A 26,824-nucleotide genomic window follows, 5' to 3' on the forward strand; every position below is an offset into this window, starting at 1 on the left:
CACTGATGGGTCCTGTCCTCTTGTGGGAAAGCATAGGAGATGGAAGGCTGTTGTATGGAGTCTTATATGGCAAGTTGCATAAACTGCTGAAGGAGATGATGAATTGATCCAGTTTGCAGAGGTAAAGGCATTCCAGCTGGCCTTAGACATCACTGAACGGGAAAAGTGGCCAGTGCTCTATCTCTATACTGATTCCTGGATGGTGGCAAATGCCCTGTGGGGGTGGCTGCAGCAGTGGAAGCAAAGCAACTGGCAGCGCAGAGGCAAACCCATCTGGGCTGCCACATTTTGGCAAGATATTGATGCCCGGGTAGAGAACCTGGTTGTGAAAGTACATCATGTGGATGCTCACGTCCGCAGGAGTTGTGCCACTGAAGAACATCGGAACAATCAGCAGGTGGCCCAAGTGGATCTGGACTGGCATCATAACGGTGAATTATTTCTAGCTTGGTGGGCCCATGACACCTCAGGCCATCAAGGGGGAGATGCAACATACAGGTGGGCTAGTGATTGAGGGGTGGACTTGACCATGGCTGTTATTGCACAGATCATCCATGAATGTAAAACGTACGCTGCAATCAAGCAAGCGAAGCAGGTAAAGCCTCTGTGGTATGGGGGACGATGGCTGAAGTATAAATATGGGGAGGCCTGGCAAATTGACTATATCACACTCCCACAAACCCGCCAAGGCAAGCGCCATGTGCTTACAGTGGTGGAAGCAATGACCGGCTGGCTGGAAACATATCCTGTGCCCCATGCCACCACCTGGAACACTATCCCGGGTCTTAAAAAACACGTCCTATGGCGACATGGCACCCCAGAGAGAATTGAGTCAGACAATGGGACTCATTTCCAAAATAACCTCATAGACACCTGGGCCAAAGAGCATGGCATTGAGTGGGTGTATCACATCCCCCATCATGCAACAGTCTCTGGGAAAACTGAACGGTACAATGGACTGTTAAAAACTACACTGAGAGCAATCGGGGGTGGAACATTCAAGCACTGGGATACACGTTTAGCAAAAGCCACGTGGTTAGTCAACACTAGGGGATCTGCCAATCGAGCTGGCCCTGCCCAGTCAGAACCCTTACGTACTGTGGAAGGGGATAGAGTCCCTGTAGTGCACACAAAAAGTATGCTGGGCAAAACAGTCTGGGTTCTTCCTGCCTCAGCCAAAGGCAAACCCATTAGTGGGATGCACTTGGTGTACTTGGTGGGTGATGTGGGAGGATGGAAGAGTCTGATGTGTGCCTCAAGGGGATTTGCTTTTGGGTGAAAACAGCCAGTGAACTGAATTTCCATGCTGTTGATAGCTATATAATATTGTATGTCATCACACTTATGGTTGCTATATAACATGTCAATGCTATCATATTAGAACTATCCCAAATTAATGAAGAATGAACTTTGAACCATTAAAAGTGCAGCAGTGATGGAAAAAGGACTGACTTCAGCATGCAACAATCCAACACCATACACACCATCTCTCCAGCCCTGAAAGACTCGTACGATAGATGGAGCCCAAAGTCATGGACTAAATGAACTCTGTGGACCTTTTGTGGCCATTTGTGCACCCTCTACAGACATTTTACTGGGGTGGACCATAGACTAGGGTGATGGTAATTAATATCTGTGTATTTTATCAAAGGATGATAGGGCGGTGTTGGTTATTGAGGTTGTATTGGATAGTATGGGACCTGAGCATGACATAAATAATATGGAATAAGCTGTGGATACTGTCATGGTTTTAGCTGGGATAGAGTTAATTTTCTTGACTGTAGTGGGTATAGTGCTTTGTTTTGGACTTAGTATGAGAATAATATTGATAACACATTGATGTTTTAGTTGTTGCTAAGTAGTGCTTGTACTAGTCAATGACTTTTCTAGCTTCTCATGCTCTGCCTGGTGCACAAGAAGCCAGGAGGGGGCACAGCCAGGACAGCTGAACCAAACTGGCCAAAGGGATATTCCATATAATATGACATCATGCCCAGTATATTTACTGGGGGGTGTTGGCCAGGGGAAGCAGTGATTGTGGGTTGGGGACTGGCAGCATCATTTGGCAGTTGGTGAGTGGTTGCATCACTTGTTTGTTTTTTTTTTTTCCCTCCTCCCGAAGTTTCACCTCTCTCTTTCTCCCTCATTATTTTCCTTTTCATTATACTTTTATTGTTGTTACAGTTTTATTTTATTTATTAACTGTTCTTATCTCAACCCACAAGTTTTCTTACTTTGGCCCTTCCTATTCTCTCCCCCATCCCACAGGGCTGGGAGGAGTGAGCGAGGAGCTGTGTGGGTCTTAGTCGCTGACTGCGGCTAAACCATGACACCTGTTCTAGTTGGCCCTGATTAAGCATGCAGGGATTCAACCAGACAGTCTCTAGAGGTGCCATCACACCTCATCTATGCTATGGTTCTATGGTAGTTCCAACTCTTCCTTCTCATCCATGCTTTCCTATAAAACTCTCACAACCATGTCTGAAGTTACTGTCAGATAAAGTATGGAAAGTGTGGAAACAACTGGCCCATTGAGCAGATTCAGCCCTTAATGTGACTGGACGTGGTACACAATCGCAGAATCATTCAGGTTAGAAGGGACTTCATAGGGTCTCTAGTCCAACCTCCTGTTCAAAGCAATCTTCTATGAGGTCAGACCAGCTTCCTCAGGCTTTTTAGTCAGGTATTGAAAATCTTCAGGGACAGACTCTATAACCTCTCTGGGCAACCTGTTCCAATTCTTGACAATCCTCATAATGAAAAAGTTTTCCCTTGCATCCAGTCTGAACCTTTCTTGTTTCAATGTATACCCATTAGCTCTCATAATCCCACCATATACCACTGTGAGGAACCTGGCTCTGTCTTCTTGATGATCTCCTCATGGATAGTGGTAGGCTGCTGTTAAGGCCCCTGAAGCCTTCTCTTCTCCAGGCTGAACAAGCCCCATTCCCTCAGCCTCTCTTCATAGGGCAAGTGCTCCATCCCCCTGACCATCTTGATGGCCTTCTGCTGAACTTGCTCCATTTTATCAATGCCTTTCTTGGGGGGGGGCACAAAACTGGATGTGGTAGTCTAGAGGTGGTCTAGTGAGTGTTGAGTGGACAGGAAGAATCATTTCCTGCAATTTACTGCTTATGCTCCTTTTAATCCAGCCCAGGATGCTGTTGTCTGCCTTTGTTTGCCAGGGCATACTGCTGGCTCATGTTCATCATTGCCAAGACCCCCCAGGGCCTTTTCAGCAGAGCTGCTGTCCAGCTAGTCAGTCCCCTGCCTGTTTTGTTGCCAGGGTTTCTTCCTCCCTAGGTGTAGGAATTGTCATTGGTCCTTGTTGAATCTCATGAATGAAAAGCTCAGGGGGCTTCCAGCCCACTCCACCTAGTCTATATGGCTCTCTCGTAAGCCCATAGCTTGCTCTTGGCTGCCCTGCTCCATAGCTTTCACTCACTGCTTAATTGCTCCCTATGAGCTATTCCAGTGACTGGAAAAAAGGGAATATTGCACCCAATTTTAAAAAAGGTAAAAAGGAGGACCCTGTGAACTACCAACCAGTCAGCCTCACCTCTGTACCCAGCAAGATCCTGGAACAAATCCTCCTGGAAGTTCTGTCAAAATATATGGAAGACAGGGAGGTGATTAGGGACAGCCAACACGGCTTCACCAAGGGAAAATTGTGCCTGACCAACCTAGTGACCCTCTGTGATGGAGTGACAGCATCAGTGGACAAGGGAAGAGCTACAGACGTCATCTACCTGGACTTCTGTAAGGCCTTTGATACTGTCACCCACAACAGTCTTGCTGCTAAATTGGAAAGATAAAATAAATAAAAATATGGGTTTGACGGATGGACTGTTACATGAATAAGGAATTGGCTGGATGGCCGCGTCCAAAGAGTTATAGTCAATAGCTTAATGTCCAAGTGGAAAGCAGTAATGAGTGGTGTCCCTCAGGGGTCTGTACTGGGACCAATACTATTTAGTATCTTCATCAATGACATAGTGGGACTGAGTGCACCCTCAGCAAATTTGCAGACGACACCAAGCTGAGTGGTGCAGTTGATAAACTAGAGGGAAGAGATGACATCCAGAGGGACCTTGACAGGCTTAAGGAGTGGGCCCATACGAACGTCATGAAGTTCAACAAGGCCAAGTGCAAGGTCCTGCACCTGGGTCGGGGCAATCCCCAGTATCAGTACAGACTGGCTGCTGAACTGATTGAGAGCAGCCCTGTGGAGAAGGACTTGGGGGTACTGGTGGATGAAAAATTAGACATGAGCTGGCAATGCGTGCTTGCAGCCCAGAAAGCCAATCATATCCTGGGCTGCATTAAAAGAAGTGTGGCCAGCAGGTCGAGGGAGGTGATTCTGTCACTCTGCTCCGCTCTCATGAGACCCCACCTGCAGTACTTCATCCAGCTCTGGGGTCCCCAGCACAAGACAAACATGGACCTGTTAGAGAGGGTCCAGAGGAGGGCCACAAAAATGGCTGGAACACTTCTATGAAGAAGGGCTGAGAGAGTTGTGTTGTTCAGCCTGGAGAAGAGAAGGCTCTGGGGACACCTTATTGTGGCCTTTCAATATAGAAAGAGGGCTTATAAGAAAGATGGAGAGTTTTTACCAAGGCCTGTAGTGACAGGACAGGGGGCAACAGTTTTTAACTGAGAGAGGGTAGATTTAGATAAGATATAAGGAAGAATTTTTTTTGTTATGATGAGGGTGGTGAGACACTGGAACAGGTTGCCCAGAGAAGTTGTGGATGCCTGTGATACAAATGGTAATAGAAACTGACAGTGTTATAAAACGCAGCTTTACTGAGGTAGTAGGAAAGATGAGCAACAGCATGCCCATACTGCAACTCACCCAATCACCAATAGCTAACACAGGCTCATAAGCGATGCCATGGCTCTGGCAGACTGCCAGGGACACTTGGCGTCCAGGTCATCTGGCAGCAACAGCCAATTGTGCAAATGCCTTTTGAATATGGGTAAGAGTCATGCTTTCCTATGGCTCCACCAATGGCAGTATGATTTGAGAGCATCATACTTTACATGAATAATGTGGGTGGCATCCTGCCTACACTGCTGATGTCAGTCAAGGGGCAGGGTGTTGGCAGTCTGTCTACGCTGCCAATATTGGTCAAGGGGCAGGGTGTCAGGAGGCAGGGTGTCAATATCCCATCATTGGAAGTGTTCAAAGTCAGGTTGGAAGGGGCTTTGAGCAAGTTAATCTAGTGAAAGATGTCCTTGCCCATGGCAGGGGGGTGAACTTGATGATCTTTAAAGGTCTCTTCCAACCCAAACCATTCTATGAATCTATGATTCTAGCTCCTAACACCTGCTACTGGTGGTAGAGGCAGGGATGGGTAGAAAAACAAAGGCATGTAAAGGGAAAGCTCTGATCTCTGTGCCATGCAAGGAAGCAGCTGAAAAAAGCAGACTAGTGGAATCCTTTGTTATGAGGTGATCAAGGTAAACTGGGAATGATATACATATTGTTTACAAGTGGAAAGCAATATGGCATAAGTGCAGAGCTGATGAGTGCAGGAAACTGAGTGTGGAATAGTGCTGTGCATAACACTGGTTCCTGCTGGGTGCAGGAACCTCAATTGTCCTTCTTGTAATGAGGGGCCCAAATCTGAACACAGTATTCAAGGTGCGGCCTCACCAGTGCCGAGTACAAAGGGACGATCACTTCCCTAGTCCTGCCGGCCACACTATTCCTGATACAAGCCAGGATGCTGTTGGCCGCCTTGGCCACCTGGGCACACTGCTGGCTCATGTTCAGGCAGATGTCAATCAGTACCCCAGGTCCTTTTCTTCCAGGCAGCTTTCCAGCCACTCTTCCCCAAGCCTGTAGCATTGCATGGGGTTGTTGTGACCTGGCACTTGGCCTTGTTAAACCTCATACAATTGGCCTCAGCCCATTGATCCAGCCTGTCCAGATCCTTCTGTAGAGCCTTCCTACCCTCAAGCAGATCAACATTCCTGCCCAATTTGGTATCATCTGCAAATTTACTGAGGGTGCCCTTGATCCCCTCATCCAGATCACTGATAAAGATATTAAACAAGACTGGCCCCAACACTGAGCCCTGGGGAACATCACTTGTGACCGTCCACCAACTGGATTTAGCTCCATTCACCACAACTCTGGGCTCGGCCATCCAGCCAGTTTTTTTACCCAGCAAAGAGTATACCTGTCTAAGGCATGAGCCACCAGCTTCTGTAGGATGATGCTTTGGGAGACAGTGTCAAAAAAAAATCTTTTTTCAGTTTAGAATGTGTCCCTCACTTTTTCTGGGAAAGCATTAAATTTACTTGAAAAAAATGAAGTTACATAAATACTGACTTTGCAAGTAAAACTCAGGGTTCCATCATGCAAAGAGAAAACAAGTTCTTCTACTTCAATTAAATATTTTTATGCAATTAAGAAACAAGCCAAACAGGACCACTGGCTATAGACTTTCAAGCCTGTCAAGATGTGATCACAGTTTATCTCCTAGAAAAATCACAAGAAAAAGCAATCCTTACATCCTCAGACTCGAAGATGTGGCAAATCATTTTGTATTGCCTTTTTCCATCTTGGGAAGGGTGAGATGCTTCCACACTGTCCCGGGAATTTGATTGCAGCATTTGTCTATGAGCCATCAGAACAACTATATTCCCTATATCCGCAGTGTAAGAAATGGTCCTCAGAGGATAATCCATCATAGTTTCCTGAAGGATAGAAAAAATGGTATCAGACGCTGTTTTAAGCAAATTCTTATTGCACTTTTGATGTTTTATAAAGAGATTAATGGCAGCATGACACCTTTATTAAGTAAATGTCTACAAAAAGGAAATAAGTCTCCTGTATGAAAGGAGGTGCCAAGAGGAACCATCAGCCTGACTTTCAAAAAAAGCAAACCATAAAAAAAGCACATTTTGAAAGTGAAAGTTACTGTGGAAAAGAACAGAAAGACTTGGGTATCTTGTCCTGTACACGCACAACACGCTGAGGACTAAGGACCTCAAATTAGTTTTCACAACCAAATACCTTCGGCTTGTCTGTGGACAATTGGTACTTGTCATATTATAGTATAGACTGCCTAGAATACTGTATAATATGAACAAAGCTTCTTATCTTTTGGGCTGACTGCAATTAGCATACCTGCCAAATCAGTCAGACAACACTGATTAATTCCATGTTTTATGTGGTTCTTGAGCATAGCTTTCTGACCAGGAAGTCTTGGAGGGAACTGTAAGAGCCAGCACTCCCTGAAAGTCAAATTTTGGCAGGTAGATGAAGGTCTGTTTCAAAAGACTATTATTATAACACTGACAAGGCCTGACCTGGCAAAGGTGCTTCTTTCTCCATACCTGAGTGTCTGCATTCAATACTTTTGTTCTCTGTGTAGAAATAAAGAGGTCCACTTCAGTCACAGGTTGAAATTCACCTTCTAGAGCCTGAAAATAAATGGAATAGAGTCAATAACATTAGGTAACACCCTTAACAAGATCACAAACAAGACACAGTCACCAGAACAGCAATTCAAAACAAAGTATTAGATCGCAGAAGCCAAAACTAAACAAAGATATATGGAAACCCTATATAAGGTATGAAAGTGGGTTAGATGCAATTTGTAAAATTTTTAATCCCGTAAAATCCACTCTGACCTCCCTTCACATACAGGGGCTTAACAACAGCGAATGCTCAGAATAATTGAAAAATCTGTACCATAGGTGCAGTTTTAAATAACTTATAGTGCAGTTCTGGTAAGAGGGTCTTCACAGTCAAACAACATACTATTAACACGCTAACTCCCTCTAGAAGCCGTACCTTTGTAAACAAAAAGCAAATGCTTGCAATTTTAAGTGCTTTTTAAAAAATCTGATAACTATTTAAGAACTCCATAATCATAACATATTACTAAAATATGAGTCAGTCAGCATATAATTGTGTGTCTATTCTTTTTTCCTTTATTTGACACAGCTGTGAATCAAGCAAAACACTCTCTATAGAGGAATAAAAAAAGCACTTTTTAAAAAAAATTTGCCAGTTTACAGAATAAAACCTTTGACACATCAGTCCTATTTCCTTGGTATGCATTTTTGGTACTACCTGTATCCCTTTGATAAGTCCAATCTTTACCCTATTTCTAACACAAAATGGCTAATGATAAGCAATGGCTAATGACAGCCAACCAGGCAATTGATTTCTGAGAAATGTTAACTGACATGGTAACTCAGAAATAACCCTAAAAAAATCCTGCTGGATGCAAAAAAGAAAAGCACAAAATAAAAAGGAAGAAAAAAAACCAACAAAGCAAACAGAAGAACAGATATAACATCAAGCTGATGGTGGATGTACTGCACCTTCTTCCTGCCTTTGGCTAATTTCTGGGCCATCTGTTTAGCATGTAATAAACAGAGATGGAAAATAGTTAGAGAATAACTTCCAAAGAGAAATCTGCACCAGGAGAGTATATAAAAGGATTTTTTCCCCATTTAAACGTTACTCTGAAGAGTTTCCTCCCCTACTCTCCAAAAGCCTTTGCTCATTTACAGCAGTACAAATTGAGAGTGGCTCCTCCAAAGTAAAGTCAGCATAAGGTGCAAGAAAAGAATCCCACCCATTATTATTCCAACTTTCTCAGATTTAAAGAATTTAAATACAAATCGCTTAATGGTCTCACACGCACACGGAATCATAAACCCCAAAGCATGCAATCTTTAATCCCAAACACAGAAATAAGTTAACTTTTCCTGGAAAAAAAAATAGAAGCTATATCTGACTGAACCCTTCTGCCCCCAACTACATCTCCTCCTATGCAAATACACCCATGCATTTGGAGACCAGGTTTTTCTGTGACACCTTCATAACGATATTTCTATACCATCACATTATTCCTAGAATGGGGAAGATAATATACTTCATAAACACCTGAAATTGTCTCTTACTGTAACTCTCCTTTATATCCAAAGATATTTCATTCATGGAAACATCCTATGTACTATTACTGTGACAACAGCAATGCTTGAAAACAAGCATCATTGCTTTGCAGTCGGTTTAAATATAAACCCAAGGACTCTGAAGATTTGAACGTATGGACCTGCTTATTGAAGAAATACAAGATTGACCCAACTGGCATATAGCCTTTTTACTTTGAAGATGGAAGGACCACTTCCTCTGAGTTCAAGATCGGTGCATCCCTAGGAGGAAGAAGTCAAGCAAAGGAGCCAGGAGACCCTCATGGATGAGCAAAGAGATTCTAGAGAAACTCAAATAGAAGAGGGAGGTTCACAGCATGTGGAAAAAGGGACTGGCTACTTGGGAGGAATATAGGAATGTTGTCAGGGTATGCAGAGATGCGACGAGGAAGGCCAAGGCCCACTTGGAATTAAATCTGGCAATGCATGTCAAAGATAAGAAGAAGGGCTTCTTTAAATACATCAGCAGTAAAAGGAAGACTGGGGATAGAGTGGGCCCACTGCTGAACAAGGTAGGGGCCCTGGTGACACAGGATGCAGAGAAGGCGGAGTTACCGAATGCCTTCTTTCTTCAGTCTTTACTGATAAGGCTGGCCCTCAGGCATCTCAGCCCCCAGAGAAGAGAGAGAAAATATGGAGAAAGGAGGACTGACTTCCCCTTGGTTGAGAAGGATTGGGTCAGAGATCACCTAAGCAAACTGGATCCTCGCAAATCCATGGGCCCCGATGGGATGCACCCACAAGTGCTGAGGGAACTGGCGGCTGTTCTTGCCGAGCCACTCTCCATCATCTTTGAAAGGTCGTGGAGGACAGGAGAGGTGCCCGAGGACTGGAGGATGTCAAATGTCACAGTCTTCAAAAAGGGCAAGAAGGAGGACCTGGGAAACTATAGGCCAGTCAGCCTCACCTCCGTCCCCAGAAAGGTGATGGAACAGTTCATCCTGGAGGTCATCTCCAGGCATGTAGAGGACAAGAAGGTTATCAGAAACAGTCAACATGGATTCACCAAGGGAAGATCATGCTTGACCAACCTGATAGCCTTCTATGATGGTGTGACTGGCTGGGTCAGCGAAGGGAGAGCAGTGGATGTTGTTTACCTTGACTTCAGCAAGGCATTCGACACTGTCTCCCATAACATCCTCACAGACAAGCTAAGGAAGTGTGGGTTAGATGAGATGACAGTGAGGTGGATAGAGAACTGGCTCAATAACAAAGCTCAGAGGGTTGTGATCAATGGGGCAGAGTCTTGTTGGAGGCCTGTCACTAGTGGTGTTCCCCAGGGGTCTGTGCTGGGTCCAGTCCCGTTCAATATATCCATCAATGACCTGGATGATGGGACAGAGTGTAACCTCAGCAAGTTTGCTGACGATACCAAGCTGGGAGGAGTGGCTGATAGGCCAGAAGGCTGTGGTGTCCAGGTCAGCGAGACCTGGACAGGCTGGAGAGCTGGGCTGAGGGGGACCTCATGAAACTCAGCAAGACCAAGTGCAAGGTCCTGCCCCTGGGGAGGAACAACCCCATGCACCAGTACAGGCTGGGGGCTGACCTGCTGGAAGGCGACTCTGTTGAGAAGGACCTGGGAGTGCTGGTGGATAGCAAGCTGACCCTGAGCCATCAGTGTGCCCTTGTGGCCAAGAAGGCCAACTGCGTCCTGGGGTGCATTAAAAGGAGTGTGGCCAGCAGGTGGAGGGAGGTTATCCTCCCCCTCTACTCTGCCCTAGTGAGACTACATTTAGAGTACTGTGTCCAGTTCTGGACCCCCCAGTTTAAGAAGGACAGGGATCTGCTTTAGCAAGTCCAGCGGAGAGCTACAAAGATGATCTGGGGACTGGAGCATCTCCCATATGAGGAAAGGCTGAGAGACTTGGGTTTGTTCAGCCTGTAGAAGAGAAGACTAAGGGGGGATCTCATCAATGCTTATAAATATCTAAAGGGCGGGTGTCAAGAGGATGGGACTGGACTCTTTTCAGTGGTGCCCACTGACAGGACAAGGGGCAATGGGCACAAGTTGGAACACAGGAAGTTCCACCTAAACATGAGAAGAAACTTCTTTCCTGTGAGGGTGCCAGAGCAGTGGAACAGGCTGCCCAGAGAGGCTGTGGAGTCTCCTTCCCTGGAGACATTCAAAACCCACCTGGCCATGGTCCTGTGGACCCTGCTCTAGGTGTGCCTGCTCAAGCAGGGGGGTTGGACAAGATGATCTCCAGAGGTCCCTTCCAACCCCTGCCATTCTGTGATGAACATGTCTTCTTACATAAGTGAGTTAACAGGTGTTCTCTAAGGGGACAAGGGCCTATTATGCCAAGGCCTATTATGCTCAGAATCTTGTTTATTGTTTAAGAGGAAGCACACCTTTTTTTTAATATATATATTCAATCTTTGCTTTTTCTTCATTGGTCTGCAACTCCAGGTTACATCCGAATTTACTCTATATGGTGGCTTTTTACAGATGCTAGGCGCTATTTCAATATTCTCTGTTACCCCTAAAATCAGTTTTTTCCAGCATTTCTTTAACTGACCCTTGGTGCGTTTATAGCCATGGGGTCTCCGGTGCCAAAATCCTGTGCCCCATCTCTTTTTATCCTACTCCTTTATTCCTCTACACTGCATCGTCTGTCTCCAATTCTCAAGGCCCCTGCTATCATAACAGGCCTGTATTTCTCTACACTACATTACTATGTCAGAATCATAAAACCATGGTGGCACCATACAAAGATAGACAAAAGAAAATAATATTATCCATAGACACCTGATCAATTATAAAAATTGCTGTTATAGCTAAATCATTTTAAAACAAAGTCATGGACAGATCAAGAGAACTTCAGACAGAGCAGGCCTGACAAACTTCAGTCCTGAGGCACTGCAAACTCAACACAAATTTACCAATGGAAATAAAATATTAGAGGACTACAGGGTAACACGTTATAGATTGTGCTGGTTTTGGCTAAGAAGGGGTTAATTCTCCTCACTGTGGGAGGTCGGCTACCTTTCCAGCTTCCCGGCTCTGCCGTGTGGCGGGGGGCTGGGAGGGGCAGGTCCATGGTGGGGGCGGCTGACCCCGACTGGCCAATGGCATGTTCATTCCATTCCATGTGACACCATGACCAGTATATTATGGGGGGGTGCAGTTTGCGGCTCGGGAGAAGCGCGGCGTCGGGTCGGCGGGCGGTGAGCGGCTGCGTCGCGTGTGGTTTGTTTCAGCAGTTCGTTCCCCCCCCTTCCCCCCTCCCTTCCCCCCTGCCCCGGGGTTTTGCGCCTCTCATTGTTCTCCTTTACATTGTATTTCTGTTGTTGTTGTTTCTTTTAATCTTAATTAGTAAACTGTTCTTATCCCAACCCACGAGCGTTACCCTTCTGATTCTCTCCCCCATCTACCGGTGGGGGAGTGAGCGAGCGACTGTGTGGGGCTGAGCTGCCGGCTAATCCACGACAATCTTTTTGGCGCCCAACGTGGGGCTCAAGGGTTGGAGATAATAACAGCTGCTGGTCACAGCACCATGTTCTCATTTTTGCAGTTGGTGTTAAAGATTGGTGTTGATTTCTTTAGTCTGCTGTGTTCTGCAGTGATTAGTAACATTTTGCCTACAAGATTTGTTATGCAAACACTCGTTTTAAGCTTTATCTGGTATTTGGGGTTTTTGCTGAAACCATTACTGTACTTTGGATACCACCTTGTTGAGGCAATTAGCAATTGTACCTCCTCCTCGGAGAGATTTTATATGGAGGAAATACAGAATAGTACCTTTGCAACTTTGTTCTATGATGTCTCTGCCTCTATTACAACAACCTTCTTGTATCTTGAACATCCTTGGGTGGTTAAGGTGCACTTATTGTTAGTTTTTGGGCATGTTGTTTTGGTTTTGAATAAGCAACTTAAGAATATCACCCAGAAATCTGCCCCAAGGCTTGATAGTTATGAGTGGCAGGGCATGCGTGATAGCATGGGCAAATAGCTAGGGCAGTGGGCACCCCCAGTGTTTTGGGGTTTCACCCCTGAACAAGTGCAGAATCCTGAAAAACTAGTAGAATATTTGGAGAAAGTATGTTGTTATGCTGGGATCTCCAGAGAGACACAGGTAACTGCAACATGCTGGGGCCTGGCCCATGCATAATGAGCCATGCTCAACACTATTCAGTGCTCCCAAGGGGAAGAGAAAGTCTCTGGATTGAAATGCAAAGTGACTGGCACTGTAGTCACTCCAGCCCTGAGGACAAGCACTGCAGCCACTCAAACCCCCAGGACACGTACTGGAGCTGAACCAGAGAATCAGCCTGAACCAGTATCAGTTGCCCCCATACACAAGAAGAAATATTGGAAACGGACGTCAACTCGTTTAGAACGGGATGATGAAGAACCAGGGCCATCACGAGGAGACAAGGAGGAAGAAGTCATAAATGAAATATAGACCACCCGATCCCTGTCCTTCAGTGACTTGCAAGATACGCGAAAATATTTCAGACGTCATTCAGGTGAGCACATTGTCACCTGGCTGCTCCAATGCTGGGATAATGGGGCCAGTAGCCTGGAACTAGAGGGAAAAGAAGCCAAACAACTGGGATCCCTTTCTGGGGAAGGGGGCGTTGACAAATCAATTGGGAAAAAAGCACAAGCCCTCAGCCTCTGGAGGCGACTCCTGTCCGGAGTGAAGGAAAGGTATCCCTTTAAAGAAGATGTTACATATCGCCCAGGAAAATGGACAACTATGGAGAAAGGCATCCAGTATCTAAGGGAATTAGCTGTGCTTGAGGTGATTTGTGGTGACCTGGACGATCAACTGTCCTCCAAAGATCCAGATGAAGCCAAGTGCACATGACCCATGTGGCAGAAATTTGTACGGAGCGCACAATTGTTGCATGCAACATCATTAGCAGTAATGTCCTGGAAAGATGAAGAGGCACCAATGGTGGGGGATGTGATTGATAAACTCTGGGATTATGAAGAAAATCTCTCTTCCTCCCTCATCTCGGCTGTGGAGAGACTGTCCCAAGAGGTTCAGCAACTCAAAGAAGATATGTCCTACTCCCCACCTCGACAGAGTAGTGTCTCAGCTGTTAGGAATAAGCATCTCTTTGCTCAAGAGAGAGGATCCACACCATAGGCCACGCTATGGTTCTACCTGCATGACCATGGAGAGGACATGATGAGGTGGGATGGCAAGCCTACCTCGACCCTACAGGCACAAGTACGTGAACTGCAAGGAAGAACAGTAACTCAGGGAGGCTCTTCCAGGAAAGCTGCTGCTCCAGTTTCCAGTGAGCAAGTCCCCAGACAGAGGAGTAGAAGCGCTGATATTATTTCTAAGTGTAATAGAGGGACTCCTGATTCACATTTACAGGAAGTGAGTTGTGAATGCCATGATCAGGACTAGAGGGGCCCTGCCTCCAGCCAGGTGGAGGAAAGGGATAACCGGGCTTACTGGACTGTGTGGATCCGATGGGCTGGCACGTCCGACCCACAGGAGTATAAAGTTTTAGTGGACACCGGCACACAGTAAACCTTAATGCCATCAAACTATATAGGGGCAGAACCCATCAGCATTGCTGGAGTGACAGGGGGATCCCAAGAGCTAACTGTATTGGAGGCCGAAGTGAGCCTAACCAGAAATGAGTGGCAAAAGCACCCCATTGTGACTGGCCCAGAGGCTCCGTGCATCCTTGGCATAGACTACCTCAGGAGAGGGCATTTCAAGGACCCAAAAGGGTACAGGTGGGCTTTTGGTGTAGCTGCCTTGGAGACAGAGAGAATTAAACAGCTGTCTACCTTGCCTGGCCTCTCGAAGGACCCTTCTGTTGTGGGGTTGCTGAAGGTCAAAGAACAACAGGTGCTGATTGCCACCTCAACAGTCCACCGGTGGCAATATCGCACCAACCGAGACGTCCTGATTCCCATCCATGAGCTCATTCATCGAGTGGAGAGCCAAGGAGTGATCAGTAAGACCCCCTCACCCTTTAACAGTCCCATATGGCCAGTGCAGAGTTCTAATGGAGAGTGGAGGCTAACAGTAGACTATCATGGCCTGAATGAAGTCACTCTGCCACTGAGTGCTGCTGTGCCAGACATGCTAGAACTTCAATACCAACTGGAGTCAAAGGCAGCCAAGTGGTATGCCACAATTGATATTGATAATGCATTCTTCTCAATCCCTCTGGCAGCAGAGTGCAGGCCACAGTTTGCTTTCACATGGAGGGGCATCCAGTACACCTGGAATCGACTGCCCCAGGGGTGGAAAGACAGCCCTACCATTTGCCATGGACTGATTCAGACTGCACTGGAACAAGGTGGAGCTCCAGAAAACCTTCAATGCATTGATGACATCATCGTGTGGGGCAACACAGCAGAAGAAGTTTTTGAGAAAGGAGGGAAAATAGTCCAAATCCTTCTGAAAGCTGGTTTTGCCATTAAACAAAGCAAGGTGAAGGGACCCGGACAGGAGATCCAGTTCTTAGGAATCAAATGGCAAGATGGACGTCATCAGATTCCAATGGATGTGATCAACAAAAGAGCAGCCATGTCTCCACCAACTAGCAAAAAAGGAAACACAAGCTTTCTTGGGCGTTGTGGGTTTTTGGAGAATGCATATTCCAAATTACAGTCTGATCGTAAGCCCTCTCTATCAAGTGACCCAGAAAAAGAATGATTTCAAATGGGGCCCTGAGCAACGACAAGCCTTTTAACAGATTAAATGAGAAATAGTTCATGCAGTAGCACTTGGGCCAGTCCGGGCAGGACAAGATGTATAAAATGTGCTCTGCACTGCAGCCAGGGAGAATGGCCCTACCTGGAGCCTCTGGCAGAAAGCACCAGGGGAGACCCAAGGTCAGCCCCTAGTGTTTTGGAGTCGGGGATACAGAGGGCCTGAAGCCTGCTATACTCCAACTGAAAAAGAGATATTGGCAGCATATGAGGGGAACTGATCTGCTTCGGAAGTGGTTGGTACTGAAGCACAGCTCCTCCTGGCACCCCGACTGCCAGTGCTGGATGTTCAAAGGAAAGGCCCCTCTACACATCATGCAACTGATGCTACGTGGAGTAAATGGGTTGCGCTGATCACCCAGCGGGCTTGAGTAGGAAACCCCAGTCGCCCAAGAATCTTGGAAGTGATCATGGACTGGCCAGAAGGCAAAGATTTTGGATTATCACCAGAGGAGGAGGTGACACGTGCTGAAGAAGCCCCACTGTATAACAAACTGCCAGAAGATGAAAAGCGATATGCCCTGTTCACTGATGGGTCCTGTCGCCTTGTAGGAAAGAATCGGAGATGGAAGGTTGCTGTATGGAGTCCTACACGACAAGTCGCAGAAACTGCTGAAGGAGATGGTGAATGGAGCCAGTTTGCAGATGTAAAGGCCATCCAGCTGGCCTTAGACATTGCTGAACGGGAAAAGTGGCCAGTGCTCTATCTTTATACTGACTCCTGGATGGTGGCAAATGCCCTGTGGGTGTGGCTACAGCAGTGGAAGCAGAGCAACTGGCAGCACAGAGGCAAACCCGTCTGGGCCGCCACATTGTGGCAAGATATTGCTGCCCGGGTAGAGAACCTCGTTGTAAAGGTACGGCATGTGGATGCTCACGTCCCCAAGAGTCGGGCCACTGAAGAACATCAGAACAACCAGCAGGTGGATCAGGCTGCCAAGACTGAAGTGGCTGAGGTGGATCTGGACTGGCAACATAAGGGTGAACTATTTCTAGCTCGGTGGGCTCATGACACCTCAGGCCATCAAGGGAGAGATGCAACATACAGGTGGGCTCGTGATCGAGGGGTGGACTTGACCATGGATGCTATTGCACAGGTTATCCATGAATGTGACACATGCGCTGCAATCAAGCAAGCGAAGCAGGTAAAGCCTCTGTGGTATGGGGGACGATGGCTGAAATATAAATATGGGGAGGCCTGGCAGATTGACTATATCACACTCCCACAAACCCACCAAGGCAAGCGCCATGTGCTTTCAATGGTAGAAGCAACCACTGGCTGGCTGGAAACATACCCCGTGCCCCACGCCACTGCCCGGAACACTATCCTGGGTCTTGAAAAACAAGTCCTATGTCGACATGGCACCCCAGAGAGAATTGAGTCAGACAATGGGACTCATTTCCAAAATAACCTCATAGACACCTGGGCCAAAGAGCATGGCATTGAGTGGGTGTATCACATCCCCCATCATGCAACAGTCTCTGGGAAAACTGAACGGTACAATGGACTGTTAAAAACTACACTGAGAGCAATCGGGGGTGGAACATTCAAGCACTGGGATACACATTTAGCAAAAGCCACGTGGTTAGTCAACACTAGGGGATCTGCCAATCGAGCTGGCCCTGCCCAGTCAGAACCCTTACGTACTGTGGAAGGGGATAAAGTCCCTGTAGTGCATGCAAAAAGTATGCTGGGCAAAACAGTCTGGGTTCTTCCTGCCTCAGGCAAAGGCAAACCCATTCGTGGGATTGCTTTTGCTCGAGGACCTGGGTGCACTTGGTGGGTGTGCGGGAGGATGGAGAAATCCGATGTGTGCTCAAGGGGATTTGACTTTGGGCAAAAACAGTCAGTGAACTGAATGGCACAATGTGAACTGCTATATAATATTGTGTGTCACCTCTGTGTTGTATCAATGATATCAGAGTACGAGCCTCCCTACCCATGGAAGATAGACTGTGAAACAAGCCGTGCAGCAGTGATGGAATGATGACTGACTCGGTATGCAGCAACCCAACGCCACACACACCATCTCTCCCACCTTTAAAGACTGATACAACAGATGGAGCCCAGAGTCATGGACTGGGTGAACTCAATGGACATTTTAATGGACATTTTACAGGGAAGGTCCATGAACTAAGGGAATGATGTCTGTGTATTATGTTAAAGGATGGGAAGGGGAGGGGTGGTGGTTGGTACGGTTGTATTGCATCGTATGGGACCTGGGCATGGTGTAAATGGTATGGAATAAGGGGTGGAGAATGTGCTGGTTTTGGCTGAGAAGGGGTTAATTCTCCTCACTGTGGGGGGTGGCTACCTTTACAGTTTCCTGCATTCCGCTGAGTGGCGGGGGGGGGGGGGGGGGGGGCTGGGAGGGGCAGGGCCATGGTGGGGGTGTCTGACTCCGACTGGCCAATGGCATGTTCATTCCATTCCATGTGACACTATGACCAGTATATTAAGGGGGGGCAGTCTGCAGTTCGGGAGCGGCGCGGCGTCGGGTCAGTGGGCGATGAGCAGCTGCGTCGCATGCAATTTGTTTCGGCAGTTCGTTCCCCTTCCCCCCTCCCTTCCCCCCTCCCCCGGGGCTTTGCGCCTCTCGTTGTTCTCCTTTACATTGCATTTCTGTTGTTGTTTCTTTTAATTTTAAATATTAAACTGGTCTTATCCCAACCCACGAGCGTTACCCTTCTGATTCCCTCCCCCATCTACCAGTAGGGGAGTGAGCGAGCGACTGTGTGGGGCTGAGCTGCCGGCTAAACCACGATGTAGATAAAGATTTATGACTAATTAGTATTAGGAACTGCAAACAAACAGAAAGCCTTAATCATGGATGCACTCAACGTTTTATGTTCATGCTCACAACAAGTCTGCCAGATTTACTTTAAGCCAGTGTGAAAGCAGGCACTGAAACATTAGATACTTTTTCTTATTTACAAATAAACCCAAGCATTTCCACATTTCTAATAATCTCTTTCAGATAGAGAAGTATGCTATAGTTTGCTATCACCAGGCTACAGCAAAAGCAATTGGAACTGGCTCATACTGAAGGCTCTCCATTAAATTGACACTGACATTAAGGAATAACATAGATATCCTGAACAGCAGCTTCTGCACACACTGGTAGGACTTCTTTTTATTTTTTTAAACTCCCCAGATAAGCAATTGTAACTCTTCCCCAAAATCAGAATCTTTCAGAAAAAACTGTAAACTGTACACAATGATGGATCTCACATGAAAAAGGAAAAAGCACATCAGAAATAGAAAGGAAAAAATCTTGAGCTAGAATTTCACAGTGCAGACACTATGTCAAAGGTGACTCAAAATACCCTATTAAGCACTTCATTCAGAACCCTGCTCTCAAATTCAATAGGAACAGCATCAGACTGCAGATTTACTTCAGCTTCTTAGTGAATGACTATCTAATTTCATAAAATTAATGTAATGGATGTCCCAGTTGACTGGAGGTTAGCAAATGTGACACCCATCTACAAGAAGGGAAATACAGGCCTGTCAGTCTGACCTCTATGCCGGGGAAGGTTATGGACGAGATCATCTTAAGTGCTATCACATGGCACATACAGGACAACCAGGGGATCAGGCCCAGCCAGCATGGGTTTATGAAAGGCAGGTCCTTCTTGACTAACCAGATCTCCTTCTATGACCAGGTGACCTGCTTAGTGGATGAGGGAAAGGCTGTGGATGTTGTTTACCTGGACTTTAGTAAAGCCTTTGACACTGTCTCCCACAGCATCCTCCTAGAGAAGCTGGCAGCTCATGGCTTGGACAGGTGCATTCTTCTCTGGGTAAAAAACTGGCTGGATGGCCAAGCCCAGAGAGTTGTGGTGAATGGAGCTAAATCCAGTTGGTGGACGGTCACAAGCAGTGTTCCCCAGGGCTCAGTTTTGGGGCCAGTCTTGTTTAATATCTTTATCAGTGATCTGGATGAGGGGATCGAGTACACCCTCAGTAAGTTTGCAGATGATACCAGGTGGGAGTGTTGATCTGCTTGAGGGTAGGAAGGCTCTACAGAGGGATCTGGACAGGCTGGATCAATGGGCTGAGGCCAATTGTATGAGGTTTAACAAGGCCAAGTGCCAGGTCCTGCACTTTGGTCACAACAACCCCATGCAATGCTACAGGCTTGGGGAAGAGTGGCTGGAAAGCTGCCTGGCAGAAAAGGACCTGGGGGTGTTGATTGACATCTGGGTGAACATGAGCCAGCAGTGTGCCCAGGTTGCCAAGGCGGCCAACAGCATCCTAGCTCGTATCGGGAATAGTGTGTCCAGCAGGAGTATCAGTGTCCGAAACTGAAGAGATTATCAATCAGGTATATCCAGGAGTATGGGCTACAGGAATTCCAGGAAAAGCAAAGAATGCCATTACCATAGTAGTAGAACTTAAAGAAGGGGTAAGGCCAGTATGACAAAAACAATACCCCTTGAAGTTAGAAGACGGGAAGGGAATAGAAGGACCAATGAATAAATTTTACAGCACAGGCTATTAATAGAATGTGAATCAGAATATAATACCCCATATTACTAGTAAAAAAGCCAGATGAACTATCAGGTAGTACAAGATTTATGAGAAGTGAACAAAATTATTAAGGACCTATACCCTGTAGTAGCTAATCCTTATACCTTACTTACTAAATTATGGGATAATCAAGTATGGTTTACAGTATTAGATTTAAAAGACGCATTCTTCTGTTTGCCTTTAGCCAAAGAAAGTAAAAATTTATTTGCATTTGAATGGGAAAGCCCTACCACTGGCAAAAAAAGCTTACCTGGACAGTGTTACTCAAGGTTTTAAGAATAGTCCAACAATCTCTGGAAATCAATTAGCACGAGAACTTGAAACATGGGATCCTCCCTGCAGGGAAGGAGTCCTTTCACAGTATGTGGATGACTTTATTAATAGCAACTGAAACAAAACCTGATTGTATATAATGGACTACCAGTTTCTTGAATTTTTTGGGACTAAATGGGTATCGAGTCTCAACAGAAAGCTCAGATGGTGCGGCAACAAGTAACCTACCTTGGATATGAATTATCTGGAGGACAACGGGAATTAGGAACAGAAGGAAAAGAAGCCATCTGCAGAACCCCCCTCCCTCAGATGGTAAAAGAACCCAGGACCTTTTTGGGAATGACAGGTTGGTGCCGGTTATGGATTTATAGTTATGGAATAATAGTAAAACCTTTGTATGAACTTCTGAAAAAACAACCCCACTCAATTGGTCTGGTCCAAAGAAGCTCAAAATGCATTCAATACACTTAAAAAGGAACTAATGAAGGCCCCGGCCCTGGGCCTACCTGATGTGACTAAACCTTCTGGCTGTTTTCCCATGAAAGACAAGGTGTAGCTCTGGGACTCCCAGCTCAATGGCTAGGACCCTACAGAAGAGCTGTGGCCTGTTTTTCTAAACAGCTTGACAAAGTAAGCAAGGGGTGGCCAGGGTGCCTGCAAGCTGTGGCAGCTGTGGTCTTGAATATTCAGGAGGCCCGGAAATTCACCTTAGGCCAAAAGATCACAGTACTGGTTTCACACACAATATCAGCTGTGTTGGAACAGAAAGGGAATCACTGGCTTTCCCCATCCCGATTTCTACAGTACCAGGCCATTTTAATTGAACCAGATGATGTTACTATTGAAGTAACCAATGTTACGAACCCAGCTTCTTTCCTCAGTGGAGTGACTTCTGAACCATTAACACAATTGCCTTGAAACTATAGAGACTATCTACTCCAGTAGACCAGATTTGAAAGAAGAGCCTCTGGAAGATGCACAAGATTCCTGGTTCACAGACGGAAGCAGCTTCGTCTGACAAGGTATTTGAAAGGCTAGATACGCGGCGACAACAGTGAACAAAATAATTGAATCTCAATCACTACCTGCTGGAACATCAGCTCAAAAGGCTGAAATTATTGATTGCCCTGATGAGGGCCCTGGAGCTGGCAAAAGGGAAAAAGAGAAATATATGGATAGATTCCAAATACGCCTTTGGAGTTGTCCATGCTCATGGAGCAATTTGGAAAGAATGAGGGCTATTAACTACACAAAGAAAACAAATAAAGCATGCAGAGGAAATACTTTGCCTATTAAAGGCAATGCAACTACCAACTAAAGTCGCTGTCATGCGCTGCCAAGGACATCTAAAGGGTAACACTGACCTGGAAAGAGGTAACCTATTGGCTGATTATGAAGCTAAACAGGCAGCAGAAAGAATGCAAAAGTTCTTAACGTTAATTTCAGATAATAGAGTTAGGAAGGGTTTAGATGAGCAGGGAAATATTGAATACTCTAAAACTGATAAGGAACTAATAGAAAAGTTGGGGGGGGGGCAGATTCCTTCCAGAGGATGGGCCTATTTGAGTGATGGCAGAATTATAATTCCTGCCAAACTGGTATGGGGAATTGTTAAAGAGGGACATAATAGAACACATTGGGGGGCAGACTCTCTGTATATCTTTTTAAATAGGAAATGAATAGGGAGAAATTTATATACCACAATCTGACAGGTCATTCAACAATGTGAGATATGTTTGAAAAACAGTTATTAATTGAATTGGTTACTCTAATGGTTTTAAGAATGTTTGTGTATCTCTCAGATGTTTTCTTTGCTGTTGTCGAAATTCAGCTGAGACATACAGTAATTGGAAAAGAAATAAGATTAGACACCAAGGGAAATTCTTATATTGAGGATTGTAGCAGGTAAGCTACAAGCCCTCAAAAGAAAAGGAGGGATCGATAGAGCTGTTGTGACTAAAACTTGTTGCTTTGGGGAAGTCAGAAAAGCTTCAGGACAAGAAGCTCCTAAACAAATTTGCAACGACAACATTTGACCTTAGAAAAGCAGATGTACAGAACCATAAAGATAAGGAACTGCAGAGTAAAACACTAAACCAGAACAGGCTATCCCTCAAGGACAGTATATACGTGATCTCAGAACTGAGTTTGTGCAAAAGCAACAGTTAACTAGCGGACGCAGTGAGGAAGAGTATATCCTTCATCCAGAGACCCCTGATGACCACCCAGAGACACCAACAGGCATGCGCAAAGCACATTTGCATATGACAATGAATTATTGGAAAATTAATGAATATGTATATCTTTTCTCAGAAAACTAATGAATATGTATGTAAAGCTTGTATAAGTTATGCAACTAACCCTGTGCAGGCACGCACATTAGGAGGAGTGATCCCTTGCGCGTCCAGCACTGCAATAAAGAATACCTGCTTAATAGTTGTTCAGACTATTGAGTCCCGATTTTGGCTTTTCACGGCATCAACAGATTAGAGCAGAAGCTGTACTGTACAAATTAGCATTATCTGGAACTTTTTTCCTTTCACCCTTGTTCCAAAAGCAGCATTAAGTGGTTTATCTTGCAAAAAAAAAAAAAGATTAGTCACTTAATGTTTATGAAACCACAGATAACCCAACATGAGAAGACTTAAGCGTACAAGAAGTTCACATCTGCAGCTTTAAAACACTAACTTGAGAAACAGCAAGAGTCATCCCTCACCTTGATTCTGCTGACAGCCTCTTGTGCCTGCATCATTCTCACATTCTTGGAGGGAGTTTTGTCAGAAAGGAGTTGAGTGAAGCCGAGGTAATTGGCAGCAAAAATTATTCCATCAATCAAGTCTTCAGGGTCACAAGGTCCAGGAACTACAAATACGGGGGGGGGAATCACATAAAACCATGGTTAAAGAAATAATATTCTGACTTCTTGAGTCTGTACCTAAGAGCTGCAAACGCTCCTCTGAACTACTTCACTTTAGCATGATGGCATGACAACCAATACTTTTAATCAAGTCATACAAAACACCAAGCATGTCTTCTCAACATCCCTCCAGCAGAAACTAATTGCTAATTCAATTTCTCACAATAGATCATTCTCCTATAAGGCAGGGTTCACTCTAGAGCAAAATAACCTCTCTAGTTTTGTTCTTACATAGAAACAAGAATACTTAAATTGTTCTCTCAGCACTTTGAACAGGTAGTGGAATCTCCTCAAGAGTGCTTTACGGTTATGATACACACACCACCACACCCAGTAGAAGAGATCAGTATTAACAAAAATCACACTCGTTCCCAACAAGGGTATTGTGTTGGGGCGGGGAGGAGGGGGAGGTGCTAGAGAAAAAGATTTTGATGGTAAATATACAGTGCAAGGGCTCTTGCATTTGGAAAAAGCTACTGTCTTAGTCCTGCAAGATACATAATGACTTCAGCTCTCATCAACTTCTGTGTAAGGTTAAAAGTCAATGAGGTATTGATCACCTCACAAGTCAGTACAGAGAAACGTATAATATACAGGTTTTCAGGTGTTTGGGGATTATATGTGCAGAAATTAGGGCTTTTCTATATATATATTAAAATTCTCATGATCTGAGAAAAAGGAAGGTTTATGCAAGAAGCTTCTTATTTTGCTACAAGTAAGAAAAAAAAAATCTATGTTCAAGGCCAGTGAAAATGTACAGACAATCATAATTTGAGAATTGGTAGAATTGTCTATATTTTACCAAGAATTATAAACTGGTTTTGCTCTCTATTTTGCTAGAAACAAAACCTGATCCTTTCAGAACAGAGTTTTTAGTCAACTCAGGAGTTAGCCTGAGATTTAAGAGGTGCTAAAGCCTGAAATTGAACATAACACAAAAATGTCAATTTTATTCTAATTCACCAAAGATGACATTAACAAGGACTGAGAAATTTACCCCCAAAAGAATATGCCATTAAGTTAATAAAAAAATTAGTAGCTAGAACTAAATTTTAATCAAATTCATAATATATACACAGATATGAGTACATACACAAACTTTATCATGAAGCTTTCCCAATTTATGGCTTCTTTATAGATGAAAGTTTATGACTACTGATTTTGAGGTACCTTGAGTGTGCTCATTCTGTTCAGTACTACATAAATGGACACCCAAAAAATGAAAATAATTATGGTCGATAGTAATTTTCAGGAATGAAACCCAAAGGAATGGAATTTATATTGTTGGGCCACTGATTAGGCTGTGTCCCAAGCCTCAGCTAATTGAACAGGATGTGGAAAACTACTGGCTGTGACACAAGAAATTGCTGGACATGACAGGTAACAGAGTGAACTGCCAAAAGTTACAGGCAGCACCACGAGGGATGGCTGGATTGCACTGGTGGTTAAGGGGGAGTTACATGAGACTTCACAGACACCTGACAGGGAGCATTGGGGGCCTTTGGGGGAGTGGAACCTTGCAAGGCCAGAAGTGCCTGGGTGACTATAGCATACAAGGCTGAGAGTGTCTAGGGACTGGTATCAGAAATACCAAATTTGGGTATGGATGTAGCAATAACAGACCAGTGGGGAAAAAGTAATTAGAGATGGGTTGTTTATTTGGGAGGAGACCAGGGTGGAGAATGGGAGGGATCAGGGTAGATGAGGGGGGAGAAGTACAAGCATGGGAAAATGGAGAGAAGGGGGGACAGAAGAGGCTGGTCACATGTAAGCAGGCTGCCAGTCAGTACACTTGTTTGACTGAGCCTTGTTCTTGATCACTGCAGTCTGTCCTGCCTTCTTATTAAATCCTTTTTCTTAATTCATTTTTCTGTGTGCTCTCACCCTCTAGCCTATGTGAGTGCTGCAAGGGTTAAGTGCCAGCAAATGGAGAAGGGGCCACAAGTCACAGGTGCCAGCAACTGGAGCAATCAGGGTGTGTTTATATTTCCCTAATGAACTTTAATACTTTAAGCGTGTGTGTGTAATTTGCTAGCAAACATCAACCTGGGCTAGCTTGCAAATAGGAGACCTGCATCTGTAAAGGCTCAAGGCGTTGGTGAGGGGCCCCAAGTCCAGGCATGAATATTAGAAAGGGAGATACAAGGGTGACAAAAAGGAGGGCCAAGCAGCAGGGAAAAACGTTAATAAAGTGTTTGTGGGCCCCCATTGGGCAACCATGTGCTTGATCAGTCAACTGCAGTCTAAATCAGGACAATGAACAAAACCTGTTGTTCTGACCATATGACACATGTTAAACCTGCTTCCATGATCAGGATGATTGGGGGTGGTAGTTTGTGGGGTGCTTTCCTGGGCTATCAGGGGAACACCAAGATGGGACAGAGCAAGCATCCTGATATCACTAGGTTGGTGTCTGTTCTAAGCCTGGCAGTATCAGCATCTTACCAACCACTTCCAACCAACCACATAGCATCTAGAAGTGATACATATTGGCATATTATTGCTCAAGCCCTGAAAATATACAGTACTGTAATTGCTGATATTTGTTACTCTATGCATAAAGGCCTTATCACCACTTCCACTACCAAAACCTTTATAGCACAGTTCTTGATCAAAACACAAAATCTTAAGCATAGGGTGAAAGAGGTACAGATAAGACAGGAAGCATAATCAAAAGGAAAGAGGAACATGTTTTATTTTTATGAGATGTGAACACTCTTGCAGAACAACAGTATTGTTCTTCACAAGCCCCTCTCTGTACATTATGAAATTATCTGTTGAATAAAAGTGTAGTGCAGGTGAAAGTTTTTCCTCAGACTATCAATTACCTGCATAAAAATAGTGTATTCAATGTTTTAAGCAACTGCCCACTGGACCAATATCTCAAAGAATGCAAAGAGATTTTTTTATTTGTTGGGGGGCAGGGACACACTTTAGGATGGTCCATGACAGAGAGAGGTCACAGGTTCTAAAATATACAACATATACTTTTAAAGACTAGACCAATGGCAAAATTTACAGTCTAAAGATAGTATACTGTAAAGCAATCAAGGAATTTGAACACATTCCAAATTAAATATGATGTCAGCTTTTTTTTTTTCCATTCTATAAAGGATAAGGGCTATTTAATCAGAGGATAAGTACCTGAAAATCAGTGCAAGTTTCCTCCTACTTGTCTGCCAATTAAATCTCAGTTTTGTGGAGAGATTGACTGTTTTGTCTAACCTCTATTCCTTATTAGACAACAAATTACTCTCTACACACATTCACATATGTTATGAATTCCGTGGTGATTTTTTTTAATCAATAATTTAAATTACAATGATAACAACCCAGTAGAAAGGTGGCAGGACGCATCAATTAAATATTACAAAATAAGAGAGATTTTGCTCAACTTCTAAAAAAGTCTACTAGGGCTTAATTCAAGTTCCAGGTTGGACACAGT

At 44.9% G+C, this 26,824-nt stretch overlaps 1 protein-coding gene across 2 annotated transcripts in view; it reads right to left on the reverse strand.

Annotated features, from left to right (window-relative positions):
- Nucleotides 1-26,824, reverse strand: part of LOC142049836 (amyloid-beta A4 precursor protein-binding family A member 1-like) — a 66,090-nt gene that overhangs the window by 16,865 nt on the left and 22,401 nt on the right. Inside the window, exons 4-7 of one of the 2 annotated variants that reach the window (XM_075077920.1) lie at nucleotides 23,179-23,324; nucleotides 8,347-8,379; nucleotides 7,351-7,437; nucleotides 6,523-6,708 (exon numbers count right to left, since the gene is read on the reverse strand). In XM_075077920.1, coding sequence (XP_074934021.1) covers nucleotides 6,523-6,708; nucleotides 7,351-7,437; nucleotides 8,347-8,379; nucleotides 23,179-23,324 — 452 coding nt within the window. The remainder of the gene's footprint in view (nucleotides 1-6,522; nucleotides 6,709-7,350; nucleotides 7,438-8,346; nucleotides 8,380-23,178; nucleotides 23,325-26,824) is intronic. The other variant, XM_075077919.1, reaches the window with a different exon arrangement.

The sequence above is a fragment of the Phalacrocorax aristotelis genome, chromosome W (genome assembly GCF_949628215.1).
Source record: "Phalacrocorax aristotelis chromosome W, bGulAri2.1, whole genome shotgun sequence".
Taxonomy (NCBI): domain Eukaryota; kingdom Metazoa; phylum Chordata; class Aves; order Suliformes; family Phalacrocoracidae; genus Phalacrocorax; species Phalacrocorax aristotelis.